The sequence below is a fragment of the Anolis carolinensis genome, chromosome 5 (genome assembly GCF_035594765.1).
Source record: "Anolis carolinensis isolate JA03-04 chromosome 5, rAnoCar3.1.pri, whole genome shotgun sequence".
Lineage (NCBI taxonomy): Eukaryota > Metazoa > Chordata > Lepidosauria > Squamata > Dactyloidae > Anolis > Anolis carolinensis.
The window spans coordinates 142981662-143003090 of NC_085845.1; the positions used below are offsets into that span (position 1 = coordinate 142981662).

At 37.5% G+C, this 21429-nt stretch overlaps 1 protein-coding gene across 3 annotated transcripts in view; it reads left to right on the top strand.

Moving 5' to 3' along the window:
• The window catches only part of immp2l (inner mitochondrial membrane peptidase subunit 2), a 658834-nt gene that overhangs the window by 419021 nt on the left and 218384 nt on the right, over positions 1 to 21429 (top strand). For all 3 annotated transcript variants that reach the window (XM_003221201.4, XM_008111145.2, XM_008111144.3), the window contains exon 4: positions 18371 to 18436. In XM_003221201.4, coding sequence (XP_003221249.1) covers positions 18371 to 18436 — 66 coding nt within the window. The remainder of the gene's footprint in view (positions 1 to 18370; positions 18437 to 21429) is intronic.

The following is a 21429-nucleotide window of genomic DNA, read 5'->3' on the forward strand; positions in this document are numbered from 1 at the left end:
AGCTCAAACAATTAGAAGCAGTTTTAAAAAGTTGTTTTTTTAATATATATATATATATATATATATATATATATATATATATTCAGAAGAAATAGAGCTCTCGTCAGTTATCATCGATGTTAACTTTGTAGATTTTGGAGCATTAGAATTCTGTGGTTGAATATTCTAACTACCCCTCCCTCAACTGCAAATCCCAGAATTGTATAAAATGGAGCTCTGGCAATTTAAGTGAAATAATAATAATAATAATAATAATAATAATAATAATAATAATAATAATAACAACAACAACCACAAGAACAAAAACAACTGTATTTATGTATCCCGCCTCCATCTCCCTGAAGGGACTCAAGGTGGTTTACATGGGGATAAGCCCGATCAACATACTTAAAATATAACACAATAAAGTTCAAACAACAATATCATAAAACAATATAAAACAGCATCATATAACACAGTATAAAGACAACCATCAAGCAAACAAGCAATGGCCTGATATAGTAAACAGCTTCTTGGCTTGGCGGGTGGGCAGATGCAAATCAGTTGTACAGGCAGAACTGATGGATAAAGTGCAAAAACCGATGACAAAATTGCGAATAGAGGGCAATATAAGACAGAGCACTCTGTCTATGGGTGGGGAACAGTCATAAAGTGCAAGGACTAGGTTTGGGTCATAGCTAGGGGCCAAAGTTATCTGGGGAACTATCTAATCAAAAGCATAGTGAAACATCCAGAGGATGTTTTCTTGTGATAGTGTCTTCTCAGTGGTGATATAAGGACTGAGAAATACCAATCGATTTGAGACCTATTGATCTCCCATCAAATAATATCTAGATATCAGTATACATATATTTATTTCAGCAAAACCTTTAGTTTTTGAATGATAAAGGGCAATGTATATAATACTAGCTGTGCCCGGCCACGCGTTGCTGTGGCGAAGTCTGGTGGTATGGGAAATAAAGTATTGAGGAATTGGTGGTAGTTAAGGTCAAGGGTAAAGGTTTTCCCCAGACATTAAGTCCAGTCGTGTCTGACTCTGGGGGTTGGGGCTCATCTCCATTTCTAAGCCGAAGAGCCGGCGTTGTCCGTAGACTCCTCCAGGGTCATGTGGGATGACTACATGGAGCGGCGTTACCTTCCCGCCGGAGCAGTACCTATTGATGCACTCACATTTGCATGTTTTCGAACTTCTGGGTTGGCAGAAGCTGGAGCTAACAGTGGGGGCTCTCTCCGCTCCCCCAATTCAAACCTGTGGCCTTTCGGTCCAGAAGTTCAGCAGCTCAGCGCTTTAACACGCTGCGCCATCAGGGGATATTATTTCCTAAAGGTTGTGAATATACAATATTTCTGGTTGGTTTTTTGTTTGTTTGTTGGAGGCAAGTATGAATGCTGCAATTATGAAAAATGATTAGGATGTAATGGCCTTGCAGCTTTAAAGCCTGGCTGTTTCCTCTCTGAGTAAATTTTTTGTTGGGAGGTGTTAGCTGGCCCTGATTGTTTCCTGTCTGGAATTCCCTTGTTTTGAGAGTGGTGTTGTTTGCGATATTTTATGTGCTTCTACTGTCTGTGGCCCTGAGAAAACAGAGGATTTTCCAGACTTTGATGATGGGAATACTTTGTTGGGAGGTGTTAGCTGGCCCTGATTGTTTCCTGTGTGGAATTCCCCTGTTTATTTACTGTCCTGGTTTTAGAGATTATATTGTTCTGCATTATTCTATCCCAGTAATTATTTCATATTAAAGAAGAATCGCACTTATCGAACATTCGCTTATACAATGTTCTGGATTATCCAACGCAGTCTGCCTTTTCATAATCAATGTTTTTGTAGTCAGTGTTTTAAATTCATTGTGATATTTTAGTGGTAAATTTGTAAATACAGTACAGTAGAGTCTCACTTATCCAACATAAACGGGCCGGCAGAATGTTGGATAAGCGAATATGTTGGATAATAAGGAGGGATTAAGGATAAGCCTATTAAACATCAAATTAAGTTATGATTTCACAAATTAAGGACCAAAATATCATGTTAGACAACAAATTTGGAATAAAAAGTAGTTCAATACACAGTAATTCTGTGTAGAAATTACTGGATTTATGAATTTAGCACCAAAATATCACGATATATTGAAAGCATTGACTACAAAAATGCGTTGGATAATCCAGAATGTTGGATAAGCGAGTGTTGCATAAGTGAGACTCTACTGTAAATACAACATAGCATTACTGCGCATGGAACTACTTTTTCTGTCAAATTTGTTGTATAATATGATGTTTTGGTGCTTAATTTGTATAACGATTACCTAATTTGATGTTTAATTGGCTTTTCCTGAATCCCTTCTTATTATCCAACATATTCACTTATCCTGCCGGCCTGTTTACATTGGATAAGTGAGAGTCTACTGTATATTTCTAATCTTATATTATCTGCTCAGAACTGGATTATCTGAGGCCCCTTCTTCACAGCTGTATAAAATGCACACTGAAGTGGATTATATGGTAGTGCGGAGTCAAGATAATCCAGTGCAAAGCAGATAATATAAGATTATAAATGGGTTATATAGCTGTGTGGAAGGGCCTTGAGTCTACACTGCCATATAATCCAGTGCAAATTAGATAATCTGTGGAAGAAGACTCAGTGAGGCCTAAATCTGCCTGTCCCCTAACTGAAACCTGGCTGTCCCTTGGCTGGTTGCTAGGCAACCAAGTGGGCAGAGATTAGCCCTCTAAACTGGCAGCAATTGGATAAAAAAAATTATTGCTCTCCCTCTAATTAGGACTTTATTTTTCTTTTCTTTTTGTTGTATCAACCTTGAGGCATGGATGATGGGTTGTGTTGTCAAATTTTGAGGTTGGGGGGCCTGTACTTTTGTTGTTTTGTGAATTGCCGTGATGCCATCACTCTTTTATATATATAGATTAATCATGACTATTTCTCAAATCAGCATTCTGCTCAGCTGTTTTCTATTGTGCTTGATGCCCCCAGTTCCTTAAAAAATAGAGAAGAATGCCAAATCCCTTCCATGACCAGGCATCTAGTTTCTTGCCTAACCACACCTATTTATAATGACAATTCTTCTACAATTCTATCCCTTTAATTAAAGTGTGCTCATCTTCCCTGATCCTTCCGCTCCATCTCAAAGTTCATACGTTATGATCTTGCCATAATGAGCATGCCTTTGCAGACTGAGTGTTCATTCAATAAACATGTCTTTGTTAAGACTATGAACATAATTTAAATTTTGTTAAAACCTGTTGTTGGAAGTAAAGCCTCAGTCTTCAATTGTGGATGTGGTTGTTGGTATCCTTTGATGAGGGAATATGTGAATTAATTACAACACAAAATCCACTTCACTCTAAATGGAAACAGATTTCTCTAGTGAAGTCTGTTTATGGGAATGGTATATTAGCTATATTAGCCTATCCTTACTGATTTTAATCTTGGTCCAAAGTAAATATTTACTTTCCATCAATATTCATACCATCAAGATGTTGCACCCCAAGGTAGCGCGAGCACTCGAAAACCAGACCGGAGCCAATATAACACACAAGCCGTTTATTGAAGCAGTATATATATGCATTTAAGGTGGAAAGTCAGAGTAAGAAATAGTCCTTAATATTTAGTCAATAGCAACCCAGAAAGAGTTCAGCAATGTCCAAATTGTAATCCACAAGTGAAGCTCGACAGCTTCCTTTTCAGAAATCAAACTCAGTCCATGAAACAATAGCAGGAACAAATAGTTGCAAAACCACTTGAAAAGGGAGGGGCACTTTTAAGAAATCCCGAGCCTGTGAAATTAAGGAGTACAGGACCCACAAAAACTTCCCATGGGAAAGTTAGCCATCCGACTTGTGAGCTAATCTTGGAGACCTTCTCACTCCCTCTTTCTTGCTTCTATCTCTAGTAACAAATTCCTTCCAATTAAAAGTCTCATCTTCACCCAGGTCAACACCATCTGGTGTGGGTAATGATGAAGAGACTTCGGAATGTTTGCCAATTAGTGGTTCTTCTGAAACAACCATATCAGGCAGTTGCAAGGTCATGGGGCCTCGGCCTGGAGCAGAATTGTCTGCAAAATCCTCAACCTCATCTGTTTCCAACTCCATCTCTTGATGGAATACAGGCCATGATGGCTGATCTACAACACAAGATTTCACCTTAAGCTCTGGAAGAATTAGAAGAAAATGCTTGAAGAGCAGAAATGATACATATGTCAGTTGTCATGCTGAGGAATAAAGGTTCTGGAAAGCAGCTCCATTATTCCCTAGATGTGGAGGGAAGAGGCTACCAGCAGCCTCAGTCTTTCTTCATTAACTGACCCTTCATTAACAGATTAGCCATACATTCATTTCATTTGAATCCTTAGGCTGGAAAACTTGACTATCCATTCTCTAGCCTTAACTAGTATTGTTGGGAATCAGACTGAGCTTGGGGTTTGGGGAGATTCTCTCACTCCACTGTGAGTGATATCTAGGGGAAGCTCTGCCTCCAAGAAGAGACAATGTGAAGGCCTAAGTACACTAACATTGCACATAAACCCTACCTTGAGTCCCTATATTGGGAGGAAGGTAGGATAAAAATAAAGATGATGATGATAATCATTATCATTCCAATCCAGAATTTTGAAATATGGATAGTCTTTCTATAGATCAGAGATGGTGAATGTGGTGGACAATCTGTGGTCCCATGAACTACCAATAACATGTCCTAAATGCCACAGAAGTAGCCAGATGTCCGCTCCCTGGTTGCAGGAAGAGTATTTTTTGAGGAGATGTTAAAGAAAAGAAATGTGTGTTTTAAAATTTGTTCTTATGGGTTATGGGTTGGTTTTTGGAATGTTGAATGATAATATAAAGGAACTTTTAAAAACATAATGCCTCTGTTTGATGATGGCAGAAGATCAATAGTAAGAAAAAAATACTTTCTTGAGGGTGCTAAATATCCAGTCATGGCTAGCCTACACTAGGCATAGTCAGTGTAAGTACTGGAGAACAGTCCTGGCAATCCCGCCATTGTCCATGGGTTTCCTGGACTTTCTTCTTTCTTGGAAGACAGGAATAAATACTTTTGTGTAGTCTATCCTACAGCACCACCCCAAATTAGTCTGCTACAGTGTGCTGAAGAACCCTATCTCCCTCATTTATGTGGAATTAAAGTTTAACCTTGCTGTTTTTGAATTCCTTCAAGTAATCTCTGACCTATGTGACTCTAAAGCAAATCTAATATGGAATTTCTTTGGCAAGATTTGTTCAGAACCAATTTGTCATTGCCTTCCTCCAAGCTGGGAGAATGTGACGTGGCCAAAGTCACCAATCTTAATATAATAATAATAATAATAATAATAATAATAATAATAATAATAATAATAATATAATTATACCCCGCCACCATCTCCCCGTGGAGACTCGGGGCGGCTCACAATGTTACAAAAGTAACAGCGTAAATACATTAACAATATACACAGTTTAAAACACAAGAAGATGATAATATAGGACAGAGCTGTGCACCATTTTATCCTATGCTCCAGTTGACATAGTGTCTCATCATTTACATTGAAGCCTACACTGAGGAACTTCTTAAAAAAATTACATCTGGGTCAGCATAGTGGGGGACACTGCATAAGAAGTTTAAATAACTCCAAGTCAAGGGAGTCTGAGAGTTTGTGATGGCTTCATATCGACTAAAGATGTGCTTCTGAGTGCATTTACCAAGACAAAGGTTAAGGTGATCAAGCTGCTCTGCTCTTTTAGGAAAAGAAGAACATGAGGTCAGGTGACCTGTTAAAACAGCAAATAATTAATTGAGTCACACTGTTAACAGAGAAAAGGTCAACTACACAAATCCTTAGCAATTACTCTGCCTGCATTCTAAACCGTGGGTTCTTTCAACTTCAGAGTAATTAGACTGGAAGCCTATGAACTAATGGAAGTGAGTTTTTAATTCAAAAGATTTTGCCAGATATTTCAAGTACATTCAGGTTATTTGATTGACTAGTCCCTTTGCTGTGCCACCCGCCAGTTAGTTTTATTGCATGAAGTATTTTAATTAGTGCCTTTACAATTTGACTTTTTCTCCATCTTAAGTTATTTAGACAAAATCTGGAATTGGAAGATCTCACTGTTCTTTCATTTGGTTTCTTTTAGATAAAAGGCATTGCAAAGCTATGTATGGAATTGATTTTTGGAGCGAAAGTGAAATACTGTAAAGAAGAATCCCATAAAATAACATAACCAAGTCTGGGTTTTACTTCATTTTAAAATTAATCGTAGATGGTACAAGCACTCATTTATTCCAGTTCTTCTTCTATAAATTGACTCACAATGGCATTGTTATTGAAAAAAAGAGAGAGGCAATGAAAATGAAGGAGACAAAAAGGGGAAAGGAATAAGAGCAGCAAAGGTTATTGCCCTTGAGCAAAATATTTCTAAGCTAAATGTCAGGAATAACAGAATCTTGGCTAATACTTTAATGTTGAAACTTAAGTATATTGACGTACCAAGAAGAAAGGTTCAACTACTAACCCCTCATCACCCCCCCCCCCCATTTCTACTCAGTTTAAAGATGGAGTCTCACAGAGCCCATCATACAATGCAAAACTACTTCTACCGGTAGTCTGTCTAAAGATCTCCTGATTAGTTTGGAAATGTCTAGAGGTGCTTATTTTAACATGGAATGGGAACTGTCAAATTTCCCTGGGTTAGATCATTGTAGTGACATAAAAGAGTGGCCGATCCTGTGGACGATCTCTAAATGTGCTCCGATGCTCTTTTTCTTGCCAGTAATCTTCTTGCATGAAAATTGTATGGTAGTTTACAAAATAATATATTCTTCAGGAATTGTGCAATGTTGATATATTTCTGCTGTAGCTATATTTTCTCCTTTTTTAAAAAACTGGGATTTCCCAATTTTGACTTGCCGTGTTTCATCCCAATAGCTTTAAAAATGAGGGATATAGGAGAATCTGAAGTTTCTACAATAGTAATAAATTATTGCATTAATGCACATGTGCAAAAATAGTTTGGGAAGCGCTTCACATGCCTGCCCTAAACTACATTTCCCAGAATGCATCATCAGCATCAGAAGGCACCAATCAGGATAACGGAGAGGGTCTATCCCTCCCTAACACCAGAAGCCACAGAATCTGCAGAGGAGGACTGCGACTGACCTCGCTCTAATAAGTAAGCCAATGTAACAAAGTTTCTGCCAAAAACCCCTCAAAGTTTCTAGAGTAGAACAACTACAAAGTAAAGATCATATAATGAAACAGGAAATAACACTTTCAAACCAGGAACAGATTTTCTTTGTTATTAAAAATGTTGATTATAAAAACTTTGAAAATTCCCCAAAATTCCGTGGATAAGTCAAACGTTCTGAAATTTGTTGGGCTAATAGTGGTAAATGAGTTCTACCATTGTAGTAAGTTCGCCCCAATAGCTTTAAAATAAGGAAGATGGGAGCCCCTGAAGTTTCCCCAATGGTAAATATTGCATTACTGCGCAAATGCCATTGACAAAATAGTAACAAAATTTCGTTAGTCTCATTAGAATTCAAAAATGTTCACCACCAAAACTTTTGAAACACTTTAGAAATGAAGCACTAGGGCCCCCTAGTTTTGTAAGTACTTTTGAACCATTTGTATGGATCATACATGCCTAGTGTCCACATCTCCACTATCCGCTGCATCCTTTGTGCATTCAGGTGAACTTCTGAACTGCTTTTAGTGATGCTAGTCTTCACGTGGACATAGTGTAAGACTGCACTGAAAATATCAGTATATTTTGGACTGGTTACCTACTGCTTAGTTTGTGTTAGGAGCACAAATCCATTCAGGATTGGAAGAGGTCAAATGATTTTCTTCTCACCTACCTTTGATTTCTTAAAAAAGTGATGTAATGCTTGTTCTCTGTAATTAGATATTGCTACAGCACTGTTTGCACAGTGTGATAGCAGGAGATAGCTGTGAAATGCAAAGAAGCATGCCTAGCAGGCAGCTGATATTTCCAATGTTTTCTATGACAGAGAACGAAGAAGTGCCTCCAGCTTCCTAGCACCAGATAGCACTTAATTTACACAATTAAGCAACCATGTAAATAGGGAAGCCAGGACAGATCAGCTGTGTGAAGATGTGTGAAGAAAAGGATAAGAAAGAAAATAGAAGGAAAAGGGGCTGCTCTCGACTGTGACAGAGTGTTTTGAACAGAAATACCTCTGTATGGACGGTTACACAGGTTTTCTGAAGGGTGACAAGATAATTCAGCTCTTAGGGTTAATGTCATTAGTTTTAAGAACTCACTATAATAAGAATACATTTTAAAATGCAGCTAGAATATTCATGTTATCATCAATTTCAGCTGTTTTAAGTGACCACTGTTCACGTACATCTACATTTTAACACAATGGTTACAGATGTATTTGTCTCTTCTCTTTTGACTTCATCACACAGGTGGTGTCGGCCAATGGCAGCACTCCTCTTAAAGTATGGAGCCCTCATCTGGTACTAGAGGACCAATTCATTAATGAGATGATGTTGAATGTAGTATATTTAATCTTATGCCATACTACTAAATGCCAAAACTCGGTTTCTTGTTTTTGTGCCTCGAATTAACGTGGTTGCTCCTCTGGAAATGAAGTCATGTAGTCCAAAACCCAAAATGTTGCTAATACAATCAGCCCCTTGTCCACAGATACTTTATTTGTGGTTTCAACCATTCATGGCTTGAAAAAAATAAATAAAATGCAAACATAATACCTTGATTTTGTAATTTTATATAAAACACACCACTTTATTACACTGTTGTGTATAATGAAACCTGATCATAGATGGATATTGGTTTCCATGAGGGTTCCTGGAATGAAACCCCAGTGGACACCAAGGGTCTGTTGTACCCAGCTTCTAGTGGGCTTCCTTCCTTTCCCCAAGACTTTTTACAGGATCAAAAAAAAAATGCTTGGAATGTTAAAACCGATTATAATGGAATGGTGATGGGTTGTAGGTTCTACTAATTGAACCAGCTCTTTCATAAGACTATTAGATTCTGGCTGTAGTTTGTAAGAACAAATCTAGGAGAGAGTGTAAAACCTGATTATATGTTTGGTATTTTTTTCTGAATGTTTAACGCCTTACTAAAGTGAAATTACTATGGCCTAAATGCTGTTGCTAATCATGACTAGAGCAGACCCATTTAATCAGTGGCATTTATCACCGTTCATGAATTGATTGATGATGGGTGCATCTACACTATTACTCTAGTTTCTTCCCATTTCAACTTGCATAGCTCAGTCATATGGAATCATGGGAGTTGTAGTTTCTCTGCCAAAGAGTGTTGTGCCTTACCAAACTACAAATTGCAGACTCCATAGCACTGAATCATAACAGTCAAAGTAGTGTCAAGTTGCATTAATTCTACAGCGCAGATGCATGCTAGGTCTAATCTAATTGGGACTGACTGGCAGGATGTGACCCGTCTGCACTTTCTCTATGTATAGCCATATCAACATCGCCTTCACCTAGCTGTTTGAGAGAGACACCCTTTTACATTCTCCCACACGTTGCGAATCTAGGCTCCAGTGAAAACCTACCTGCACTCTGAGAATATAAATATATTGATGATAATCTCTGCTGTCATGAACTGCCCATGGGGATCCTCTGTCCCACTTTGTGAAAGCAAGCGAGGCATTTTTTCAGATTGCTAAAGCTAAGATCACACAGCGAAGTCACATGCTATAGTCTGAAAGCAGACTGAAAGCAGCACCTTACTTCTGCTTCTCTTTTCACTGCTTCTCTGATGAGAAATCACTTTGAAAGTGACCCTTCCTCTCTAAAAGATGAGAGCTATATAGAAGAAATGCAGCTGCTTACCCAAGGCAGGGCGAATTAGCACACGAAAGACACCAGAAATGTACTAGAAGAAATGAGTTCAAGGAGAAACTTGGAGGATAATGTAATTAGGACCTAGATGGGCCCACTGTGGAGGAATATAGAGGCCCATTCGGTTAGATAATGTTGTTGATTGTGTCCTAATTCCAACTACAGTAAGCCTTTCCTTCAGGAAATATGGGAAAAACACAACAAATGTCATTATAAAACTATGCATAGCCAACTGAATTTCAATTTAATTCAAATAGTTGTGCTTTGTGATTGTTGCTGTGAAATAGCAAATCCATTCAGAATATTGTTCCAATTGTCCAGTTGTTCGTGTATTTGGTGGATCTTGATTATCTGCCTAAGGGTATAATCTTACATTTAAGACATTATGTGTTTCCATTTTTGTGTAAATGAGATGAGGGTACTTATTTGGTTTCATTGTTAAACTTCTTTAATTAGAGGAAAACATCAGGCAAAGTTCAGGCCGTCTCATTTCACAAATTTCACAAATTACTAGCATGAGAAAAATATTTTGCCTAGTGTTGTTATATATACACCAATTAAAATACAGTTTTCTGCACAGGAAAGAAAGTCACTCGTCAGGCATCATTGAAACTTACATTCAACGAGTAGGGGTAATTCCCCTCTCAAATTAACTTCCACATTTTTGAGATGCCCATCAGAAATGGTGGGTATTTTCTCAGTATGGTTCACTGACTGCCTTCAGTAAGGCAGAAGTTCTTTTCCATTTGTAGAGCCTATGTGAATATTAAAGTAATAAAACAATTTCATTTGATTTTGTTGTTTGTCATCACTGTTAATATATGTTTCTGTACTCTGCAAATTATTTCTTTATTTAATTTAAACTAGGAGATTAAACATTATGACAGTCAACAGGAATATTAATAAGGGAGTTAAGATTTCAGAGCAAATGGAAAAATGCATACAGAGCTTGGAAGGGTAAGTTATTTGGATTACTGCTCCATCAATCCTGCAATCAGTATAACCATTGGCTTTCTTGGAACTTCTAGAAAACAACTTTTCCAAGCTTAGCTTATGTGTTTGCTCCATTAATTCAGAATAACCACTGTTCATTGCTATTTGAATTCTGATGCATTTCCTCTAGCTTGTCTTCCTTCATGTCTTGTGACCTCCAAAAGATTTTGGGCAAGCTAGATGTTCTTGCCATTTACATGCCATTCAACAAAATGTGTTTAGAGTGATCCCGCAATAAAATCAGAAGTTGGAAAGTCCTTCTATAATTCGATCTCATTTGTAAGTTGAGGACATATTTTGGGCCAGAATTATGGATTGTGTTATGACCCATTGATAAGTCAAGAGTTTTTTTTATGGAGAGAGAAAAGTGCTGGCGTTGCCTCAGGGGGTCAGCCACCCCTGGCTGTTTCCCAAGCATCTAAAAAGACTAGGAGTGATGCCATGGTTGAGAGAATAGAAGGGTTGGTACATCTTACATGTTTTTCCAGGATGGATTACTTTCACCTTGCATCACTCAGAGAAGGGAATGCCTCCTTTTTTTTATAAGAGTTAAAGTACAGTACTTACACTGATCCATAAATAAGCCAATCTAGGTTTAGGGGTTGATTTGTTTGACTAAAGTTTCTAGACTTATACATGAGTATAAAGGGGTAATCAATTTCTATTTCTCTGTATAAAATATAAAACAAGAAATTTAACACCCCCTGCAGCGTGGTATAATCCTGCAGAGTATCAGCCAGTCACCAGTGAAAGTAATACTGCAATGCTTCCAAATCATAACAATCTCTAAAGAATGGAAACAAACAGATGGTGGTTGGGGAGGGGGGTTATATGTGCCTGTGATTGTTGGTTATACATTTATATATTAGGGGTAAGGAATGAATAATCAAGAAAGCCTCCATAGTTAATTTTGAAGATCATGATCAAAGGCAGAATGACATGAGATGTTCTCCTGGGCATATTGGACTCCACAGTGTTCCAACTGCGATTCCTGCTAATGAGCAAATGGTATCAGTTCATCTCTCTTTGTTTCCTGCATGAACTCCATGTGCCCTTTGAAACAGACCCCACTTTTATGATGTAGTCATAATGTTGACTGACTCATGATGGAACAAAAATCTAATTTCTTTGTTCTTCAGATAGTAACATCCTAATGTATGTTGAAAAATATAATTGAATTTGCTTCTCCATTGCATTAGACTTCCCTATCTGACTGTTACTCAGGAGTTCTGGGTTACACACATACTTTTTCTCCCCCCTTTTATTAGAACAGAGGCAGCATGCTCAGCAGGAAAGAGGTTCATTTAGCATTTTAAGAGTTCAAATGAAGTTAATGTGTTCCCTTGCCTAGCAGGAGTTCATAGCTAACCTAAACAGGCACTAGTATGTGGAAAGTTTAGTAAGCTCTAACATCCAACTTCTGAAATGCAAATTAGTTTAAGCAATTAAAAACAGGTAGTTTTTTTAAAATATACCTAATTTAGGGAATCAGAAAACACAGGAAAATGATAGTGCTGTATTAGTATAATCAATAATAAAATGTAAAGCAGATTTGGGTGGCACTACAGTTAGAATGAATCTATTCAGTACATTTAAACAAACATTAGTTTTTAAGTAGCAGTTTAAAAGCTGTTTCCCCCCTGAGAAATGTGGCTTGTGAAGAAAAAATGTTTTGTGACCCATAAATAGCTTTGGTCAATTTATTGTCCATCAGCATTCCATGTTCATCCATTTTGACACAAATTCTGAATTTTCTGCCAGAATCAGTTGCTCAGTTATAAAATTAGCATTATTTAAAGTAAACTGATAAGAAAAACAAGAATTATTTTTATTATAATAGTGTGTATTATTTATTATTTATTTTATTTATTTGTGATATTTATATACCGCCCTTCTCAACATCAAATGGGACTCAGAGCAGTTCAAAGTGTAAGTGTGCATGATGACATGTGCAGAGGATTGATGATCCAGAGTCTTCTGCCAGTGGCCAAGGCTGCTCAAAGCCAGAATTGTAACCAAATTTGTTCTAGACCAGACAATATTAATTTTATGCCCAGATTTAGATTCCAGGTTTATCTCTCCTCAAAGATACCAGAAATACTGGAAGCTGGGTTTGAAATGTCCTGCTTAGAACCGAACTCCAAGGTATTAGCTGAAATTCTTCTATGCAGGCTCTGGGCCAGGCAGGGCCGTAGCCAGAAAAAAAAATATTGGGGGGGGGGTGAACCCCTGGCACCCCCCACCCCCGCTACAAACCTGTCAATATCTGTTTGAGATCGTGCCTGGAGGGACTCTTAATGTTTTGCGTCGCATAGATTTAGCATGGGGATTTGGTTAACCAGTTAAAATTCATGAGTAAACCAGTTTTTTTTTATAACCTGAAAATTTTTTTGGGGGGGGGGGTTGAATTCCTAACCCCCCCCCCCCCAAACTACAGGCCTGGGGCCAGGCTATCCATACCTCATGATGAAAGACACTTATAACTCTCACTGGTATAAAAATATTAAAGAAAAATTGCAGCAATTGGGTTTTTTAGGTATGTTTTTTTGCTACACAAGACCAGATCAGGGCACAGCTAATTCTGGCAATTCATAGTAAAGATATTGACATGAAAAAATCAGTATATGCTCATACAACCTGTTCCCCTCTTAGCCTCGGGCTGCGGTTTAATTCTGAACTGGAGGCATATTATTTACAAGACTTGACCATTCCTAAAGATTATGCTGCATTCATTGAAACACAATTTAATGTAATCCCCTCTACTTTAGGGAATTCCCTATAGAGATCATGTTTATTCTTGTGGAGAAAGTTCAATTGAATCTTTAACTCACTCTCTTTTTTCCTGTATCTTTTATAAAGATGAGAGTCTGAAATTAATTATACTTCCTCTATGTAAGTTCCAAGGTAGACCTCTGTATTGGCACTTGGCTAGAAGATTCTGACAAAAACATTAACGGAAGTGGTAGCAAAACTCATTTTTTCTGCCAAAATCCATAAAACTATGACATATAACATTTATATAACAACTGAACATTTTTACTCTTCTGTTTTATTATGTATTTTAGGTTTTGACTGTAATAGAAGCTGTTGTTGTTGTAGTGATGGAGTATATATGGCAAGACTATTTGAACATAGTCCCAAAAACCGACTTCATGAGTGTTGAGAAATCCTGAAGAGAAAATCCTCACTAGTTGATAATATTCACAATTTAAAATTTATTCTGTATGCAAAATTCATTTAAGTATTTTTATGCACAGAAAACAGTATTTTCAGTGTAGGAAGCAAGTTGGTTTCAAGAACAGCATTTTCTGCACAGATTATAAAGTTTCTTTGACAAAATACAATTCCTATGCACAATATCTTTTTTCTGTGCAAAAATGCCACACATGCTCATATTTTTTTCACAGAAAAGTTCCAGACTTCAAACAATCTTTTCCTGCACAATTTTCAATTAATTTCGAACAGTGATGAGAATAATGGCAAGATTATTTGTTCTTAGCTGCAAGAACAAAGTGTAAGGCTTTACATCTGTAGATAGGGTTGAGGAAAATTAGTAAAAGGCGCCATAATAGACTAAGTATTAGTAGTTCTAGGGACGCAGGCAGATATTTGTTACCATTTCAAATAATTAATGGAACTGGGGACTTAGGAAAACATCTGTTTTTTGTCTGTTAAATGGTAGGCTTTCTGTTCATCCTCTCAGTGCATCTTAATAAGCAAAGGGAAGATTCTGGTGTGACCATCAATAGTATTATTTTTTTCTGGATTAATGAATTTAGAGTGGAAGGATTTGACCATAGGTCTCTCTTAGCAGATAAAGATTCCTCTTCAGACAGGTATCATCTCTGCATAATTACTGTCACTGCCCTGAGCATTTAGGACAAAATTGTAAATCAGTCAAGTAAAGGCCAATGAGAAGTTATTGTGTCTTGATTTCATGCGTAGGGGGGATACAATTGCAAGGTTCAGCTGTTTCTTGTACGATAATCCTTAAATCTTTCTAAAAGTGTAATTGTATCTATTATCTCATCATTTTGATAAGTGATTTTGCATTCATTTGGGAAATGCAGCTGTGTTTTTAAAGACAGATTAAACCCATTAGTGAAATGTATTAAGGGTTGGGTGGGTTTTTTTGCCCTCATCCAGTTGGACAAGGGGTTTTACTATTCCAGGGTCACACAGAATTGGTTGCAAGATTTATACAATACTCAAGCTGTAAGATAGTTTCATTTCATTGTCCCCTAAAAAGTTATAAACAATGTTCCCAAGTTTCAGCCACCTGCTATGCACAGGTTTTTATTTTTCTTACTATTTTTTAAACAACACAAAATTACCTTTAGGGAAAATGTTCTAACAAATCTAATGAAGTTTTCCATTGGGGTACTTTTTATCCCTGATGATGATAAAAAAATATCCCATGCATTTTATACTTGTAATGTGATATGAAGAACCTGTTATGAGTGCTGAGATGAGAAACTAATCCCCTAATACTCAAAGAGAGAAACTAGAAAATGACTGTAATAAAAAACATGCCCATATATACAAAAAGAACATTTTGTTTATGAAGATTTTTAAAGGAAGGCAAAAATATTCAGCCAGTTGCTTTGTAGACAAGATAAAGTTTACATTTTAGATTTCCAAGTGAGAAGGACTTTGCTAGAGACTATATCTATGGTTGTGTTGTCGAAGGCTTTCATGGCCAGGATCACAGGGTTGTTGTGTGTCTTTCGGGCTGTGTGGCCATGTTCCAGAAGCATTCTCTCCTGACGTTTCGCCCACATCTATGGCAGGCATCCTCAGAGGTTGTGAGGTGACAACCTCTGAGGATGCCTGCCATAGATGTGGGCGAAACGTCAGGAGAGAATGCTTCTGGAACATGGCCACACAGCCCGAAAGACACACAACAACCCTATATCTATGGTTGCCCATGAACACATTTGCATGCTTGTGGCATTGACCTTAGTCATTGAAGAAATGGCATCTTCAGTTTCCTTCTCACAACTTTTTAATTTATTGGATGGCCACTCACCTTTATCCCAGATCAGTCCTAAACTGGAGTCCAGACAGATATACTACTTCTATTGTTTCTGTCATTTTGCCAACCTAATGCTAACCCTAAGATGGATTTTAGAAGACCTATATTCTACTTCCAAGTATTTAAAACTATGACCAAGATTGATTTTCCACCCCAAGCTGGCAAGTAACAGTGAATAGTTGCACTAGACTGGCAGTTTCCTCCATAGACATGCCTAGCTTCCCAGGCAAAAATGTCACCAACCACAATTGCAATTTGCAAGCAGAAAATCATCTGAACATCAGCAGAGCAGCTTGTCATGGGGAAACAAGGTTGACAATTGGACCCTGCATCCACTACAGTTGCCCATTCATGAATTATAGTATTTGACACCAATTTGATAGACAGAAAAATATACATGTCATTGCCAGCAGAAAGTAATCACTTAGTCTGTGAATGTTCTTATATCTCATTTGGAATTATATTTCTTCAAGGTCATTGTGCTTATTACTGAATGGGGGTAATTTAAATGAAAGGGTGACTGGTTACATCACACACACAGAAATCCTGTAATCAAATGCAAATGCTCTGCAGGGGCAGTTTTTAAAAAACCCTTTAAACTCAAACATAGAACTATGGAAGACTTTTGAAAGGGTACACTTAAAATGTGATGGCTGTTTTCATTAGAACAAATGAACTATATATAAATTGGTCCAAAGGCAATTTTGTTAAGAGGGTGATTTTCAGTAAATGAAGTGGGTGAAAAGCAATCTGATCAACTTATTTCTTTTCCCTTGTAGCAAGAAGGAAGTGTCAAATATGGTTAATCTTAAAATAATACCCCAAAAATATTATTGTGGGAACTGTCACTCTTCTTCTTTATCAGAATATGGTGATGAGGTTCTGGTAAGCGCCTGGTAGCAATGATTAATTTTATCCTGTTAATCACTCCAACCCTTGGTAAAGAACATGAGTAGATTAACCATAGTGTTTGAATCCGCCTATTCAAAGTAAACCCATTCAATAGGACAAGTTTCCCACTGTTTTGAATGAATGTGTTCATTCAGCTTTATATATGATCAGATACTTCATCTTCAACTGCTGGTATGAAGTTTGAACTCAATCCTTGAAAACTTAGGGGAATATACTATTGGTTATATTAAAAAGTACCAAGTAATAGTAGTAGTTAGTAACTGATCCTAGTGCTTTAGTAAAATACTAGAGTAAGGCTGTGCCTACACAGGCCAAATAAATCAGACCCATATTGCGAGTGCTTCAGGTAGTCCACATTATGTTCAGCTGGATTTGCAACAGAAGCACTGTTTCCAGATATTAATCTGGAAATAGAATTTACATTGCAGCTTCCAGTAATCCCATTTGAATGCGATTTTTCTGCTTCTTGGCAGGGGGTTGGACTGGATGGTCCACAAGGTCTCTTCTAACTATGATTCTGTGGTGTTTTAGAGAAATAGACAGATGGATCACGCTGGATCCAGTCCAAGCCAGAGTCCACAATTCAACATATCCACTGCTATGTTTCTAGCCAAAGCCAACTCCCCACTTTCTCAGTTAACCAAGGCTGAGGAGATACGCAGTTCCACAATATCTGTTGGATGATAAGATACATCTCCAGACCTGTTTTAAGCTTTAATATGTCTGAATCCAACCAGGGCATTGTGGTTAGAATTGATAAATTAATAAACTAATTTAACTAACTTACTAATTTAACTGGATTTGTATTATTCCTCCACATATCACATGGTCATTATTGCATGTTGAGTAGTTGGGAGACTCCATCTTTCACAGGCAGAGATTCAGAAAACTGCTTTGTCAAGAAAGCATTATTTCTTTTCTGTATTTTAATTGAGCATTTGGGGTATCAGCACAGTTTATAAGTACTGCCACTACAGTATTGTTTTTAGATATTTTAAATGATGTTCCTTCCAAATACTATGGGATTCTCTTTACTGAGGAGAGAGTTGCCTGCATCTGAAGAATTAATTTTCATCTGCTTTTCAGTTTATTTCCTAAAATAAATGGCTGGTATGCCTGCTTATGTATGCTATTATGTTGGCATTTAATAGTAATTTCATCTTGAAACACATGAATCCATTTGCAGTTATCTATCGCAGGGCACTAATTTGATCATGACTGAATATTTTCTGCATTTAGTTTATAAAAGAAAGGGGATATGCTACCTTGGTCTTTGTATCCAGCTGCGTTTCTGTCACCCGTGGATGGAAGTAAGGTTACACCAGACTTTTAGTTTATAAAAGAAAGGGGATATGCTACCTTGGTCTTTGTATCCAGCTGCGTTTCTGTCACCCGTGGATGGAAGTAAGGTTACACCAGACTTTACAGTGATGGATGCCGCACTAGGCACACTAGCAAATCCTTGTGTGACTTAAGCAATCCCTATTTCATATCTGATTTTCTCCTAATTTACTTGAAACAATGAGAACATTACTGATTGAATAACCTTTCCCCTTTTTTTCAGGTCTCCAAGAAACCCAGAACAGAAGATCATTAAGAGAGTAATTGCTCTTGAAGGGGACATTATCAAGTAAGTATTTTACATCATCATCTCCTGTGCCTCTTATGGCTATTTTAGTACTTTTTCAGTAAAATTTGAGTCAGTATCCCAGACAACCATGACATTCTGTCACTTGAGGGCTCTAAATTATTTACACAGGTTTCAATGCTGCGGCTTTTAAAATGAGACAAGACTAACTAGACAAAATATTCATCAAATCTAAGTGTAACTATTTCAAATTATTTTTATTAGTATTTTTTATTTATTTAGAGTATTTATACTATATCTTTCAGCCCAAAACTCTGCCACAGCAACTTAAAATAGGTAATTTGACAGTTCCCCACCCTCAAGCCTACTGTCTAATAAGACACCACACACGGAAAAAAAGATGAAAATAAAGGAGAGGATTTAATCCAGGTCAGTGGCAGTTGATATGGAGGTAGGGCTTCTCACCAGCCAATGGGACCAAAGCACAATGGAACTGTGACTGTCTACTGTTTACTATGTCATAAACCACATCAAGTGGCAGTTGGTATGGATGGAGAGCTTTTCACATGCCACTGAGATCAAGGCACAGTGGAGTGACAGTGTTTGCATTTTCACATCATCTTGACCCCAGAATTTTGATTAGACATGTATGCTGTCATTTGAAAGGAAGAACTGCAGAATGGGGTTACACTCCCACTGAAGGCACATGTTCGCAGCTTGGGAGTTCTCCTGGACTCATTGTTGAGCCTGGAACCCCAGGTTTCAGCAGTGGCCAAGGGAGCCTTCGCACAATTAAAACTTGTGTGCCAGTTGCACCCGTACCTTGGGAAGTCAGACTTTGCCAGAGTGGTCCATGCTCTGGTTACATCTTGCATAGACTACTGCAACACACTCTATATGGGGTTGTCTCTGAAGACTGTTCAGAAGCTTCAAATAGTCCAATGGGTGGCAGCCAGATTGTTAACCGGAGCAACGTATAGGGAATGTACAATGCCCCTGTTCCATCAGCTCCACTGGCTGCCAATTTGCTTCTGAGTACAATTCAAAGTGCTGGCTTTAGCCTAGAAATACCTAAATGGTTCTGTTCCATTCCTTTTATGACCTGGTGCGATTGTTAAGATCTTCTGGGGAGGCCCTGCTTTCGGTCCCATCCCCATCGCAGGTGCGATTGGCAGGGACGAAAGACAGGGCCTTCTCGGTGGTGGCCCCATGGCTGTGGAACTCCCCAGTGACATCAGAACAGCACTATCACTCTTAAGACTCAGGAAGAATCTTAAGACCTGGCTATTTAAGCAAGCCTTTGTGGATTAATATGGCCCATAAGTATGACGGAAGAACAGTGAAGCAATTGGTTCAATGTTTACAAAGCTCAGTTGTTGCTAGATTTTTGATATGTTTGATATGTTTTAATCGTTTGAAAGAGTATTTCAATTTATATGTATATGTTTTTTGACAGTTTTATAATATTGTGTTTTACTGATATTGTTATTGTCTGAATCTGGCATTGAATTATTGCCATAGTTTGTAAGCTGCCCTGAGTCCCTCTTTGTGGGTGAGAAGGGTGGGGTATAAGTAAAGTAAACAAATAATTAATAAATAATAGCAGCATTAAATAAAGAGGTGGCTGGAAGAGAGGGAGGGAGAGAGAGGGGGGAGGGAGGGAGGGGAGAGAAGCAACATTTTTTCTATAGGTGGATAACATAGAAATTGTGCTCAACTTTATAGAGCCACTGCATAAATTCCAGCACTTGTTACGGCCCTTTTACAAGGATTCTGTTGTTTGCTGACCGTATGTGTACATAATGTTCCCCCTAACACAGAGCATTGCTGTTCTTATATATCAGTGGTTCTCCCTCACTGAATTACAGGTATCAGGATTTCATAGGATGGAACCATGATAATTAGAGTGAGACCAAACTGATATAATTTTATAGGATGCAGACATTTCCAGTGAAGCTGATTGGGAATGCTTTTTAAATCCCTTCCACATTATGGAAGAGTTATTTTTTTTGGACGACAACTCCCAAATTCTATAACTCACATGGCCATGGTACCTTGGAGGTTCTCAAAATTATATTTAAGATCTGATCCCTACAATGGAGCAATTCCCACCGTGCACATATCGACTCTGAACAGGTGCTCTAATCATGATTTTTTGAATGCGATAGGGAAAATGGGGTGATATTGAAATCACATTTCCACATTAAATACAGCAATGAAGAATTCAAAACATATTTTGTTTTGCACATTAGTTCAACTTCAGAATCATTTTTTTAAAAAAATGATACCGTACTGCAGTGTATTCTGATTTTTTTGGGGTTGAATGCCATTAAAATGTTGATACAAAATGCAATTTTAAAATGAATATAGATACTAAACCCCTATTGAACAGGAAGAATTCAAACATTTCTGAAGTCATTTTACATCCCATTTATTTTTCAGACATGAAAATCTATATTACCTTTTAGTGTTTTTTAATGTTAAAATGTATGATACCAGAGCAAAAGACATATCGGTATGAATGTTAGTAACACACTGATTCACCTAACCCCATTTAACATGTAAATATGTCTGCTTTAAATAATTATTCATTGTTGTTTTTTCACAATAAAGAACTAACAAATTTTCTCCCAACTTCTGATCTACAATAAAGTGGTCCTTGATGAATCACTAAAAAAGAGGAAATGTATTTCCATAAAAGACGGTTCTGGCTTGTACAAAATTGACATGTTCTAATTTATATTTATATAATTTGGAGGTTGGAAACATGTAGCCCCTAAGGCTCTCAGTTCTCTTCAAGCCACACCACTGAAATGCAATGGCAGCACATTAAATGTCATTAAAGCAAGCAGTTTCCTGCCAAAATTTAACAGTAACTGGGAAAATGCTATCATGTCTCCAGTTTCAGTCCTAGACTTCATATACACTGTCATATAATGCAGTTCAATGAATTATGGATCTACATTTTATGAAAGTGTAGATGAGGCCCTAGATGGGTTCAAGCAGATAGGCATAGTGTTTCCTTCTAAACAAGA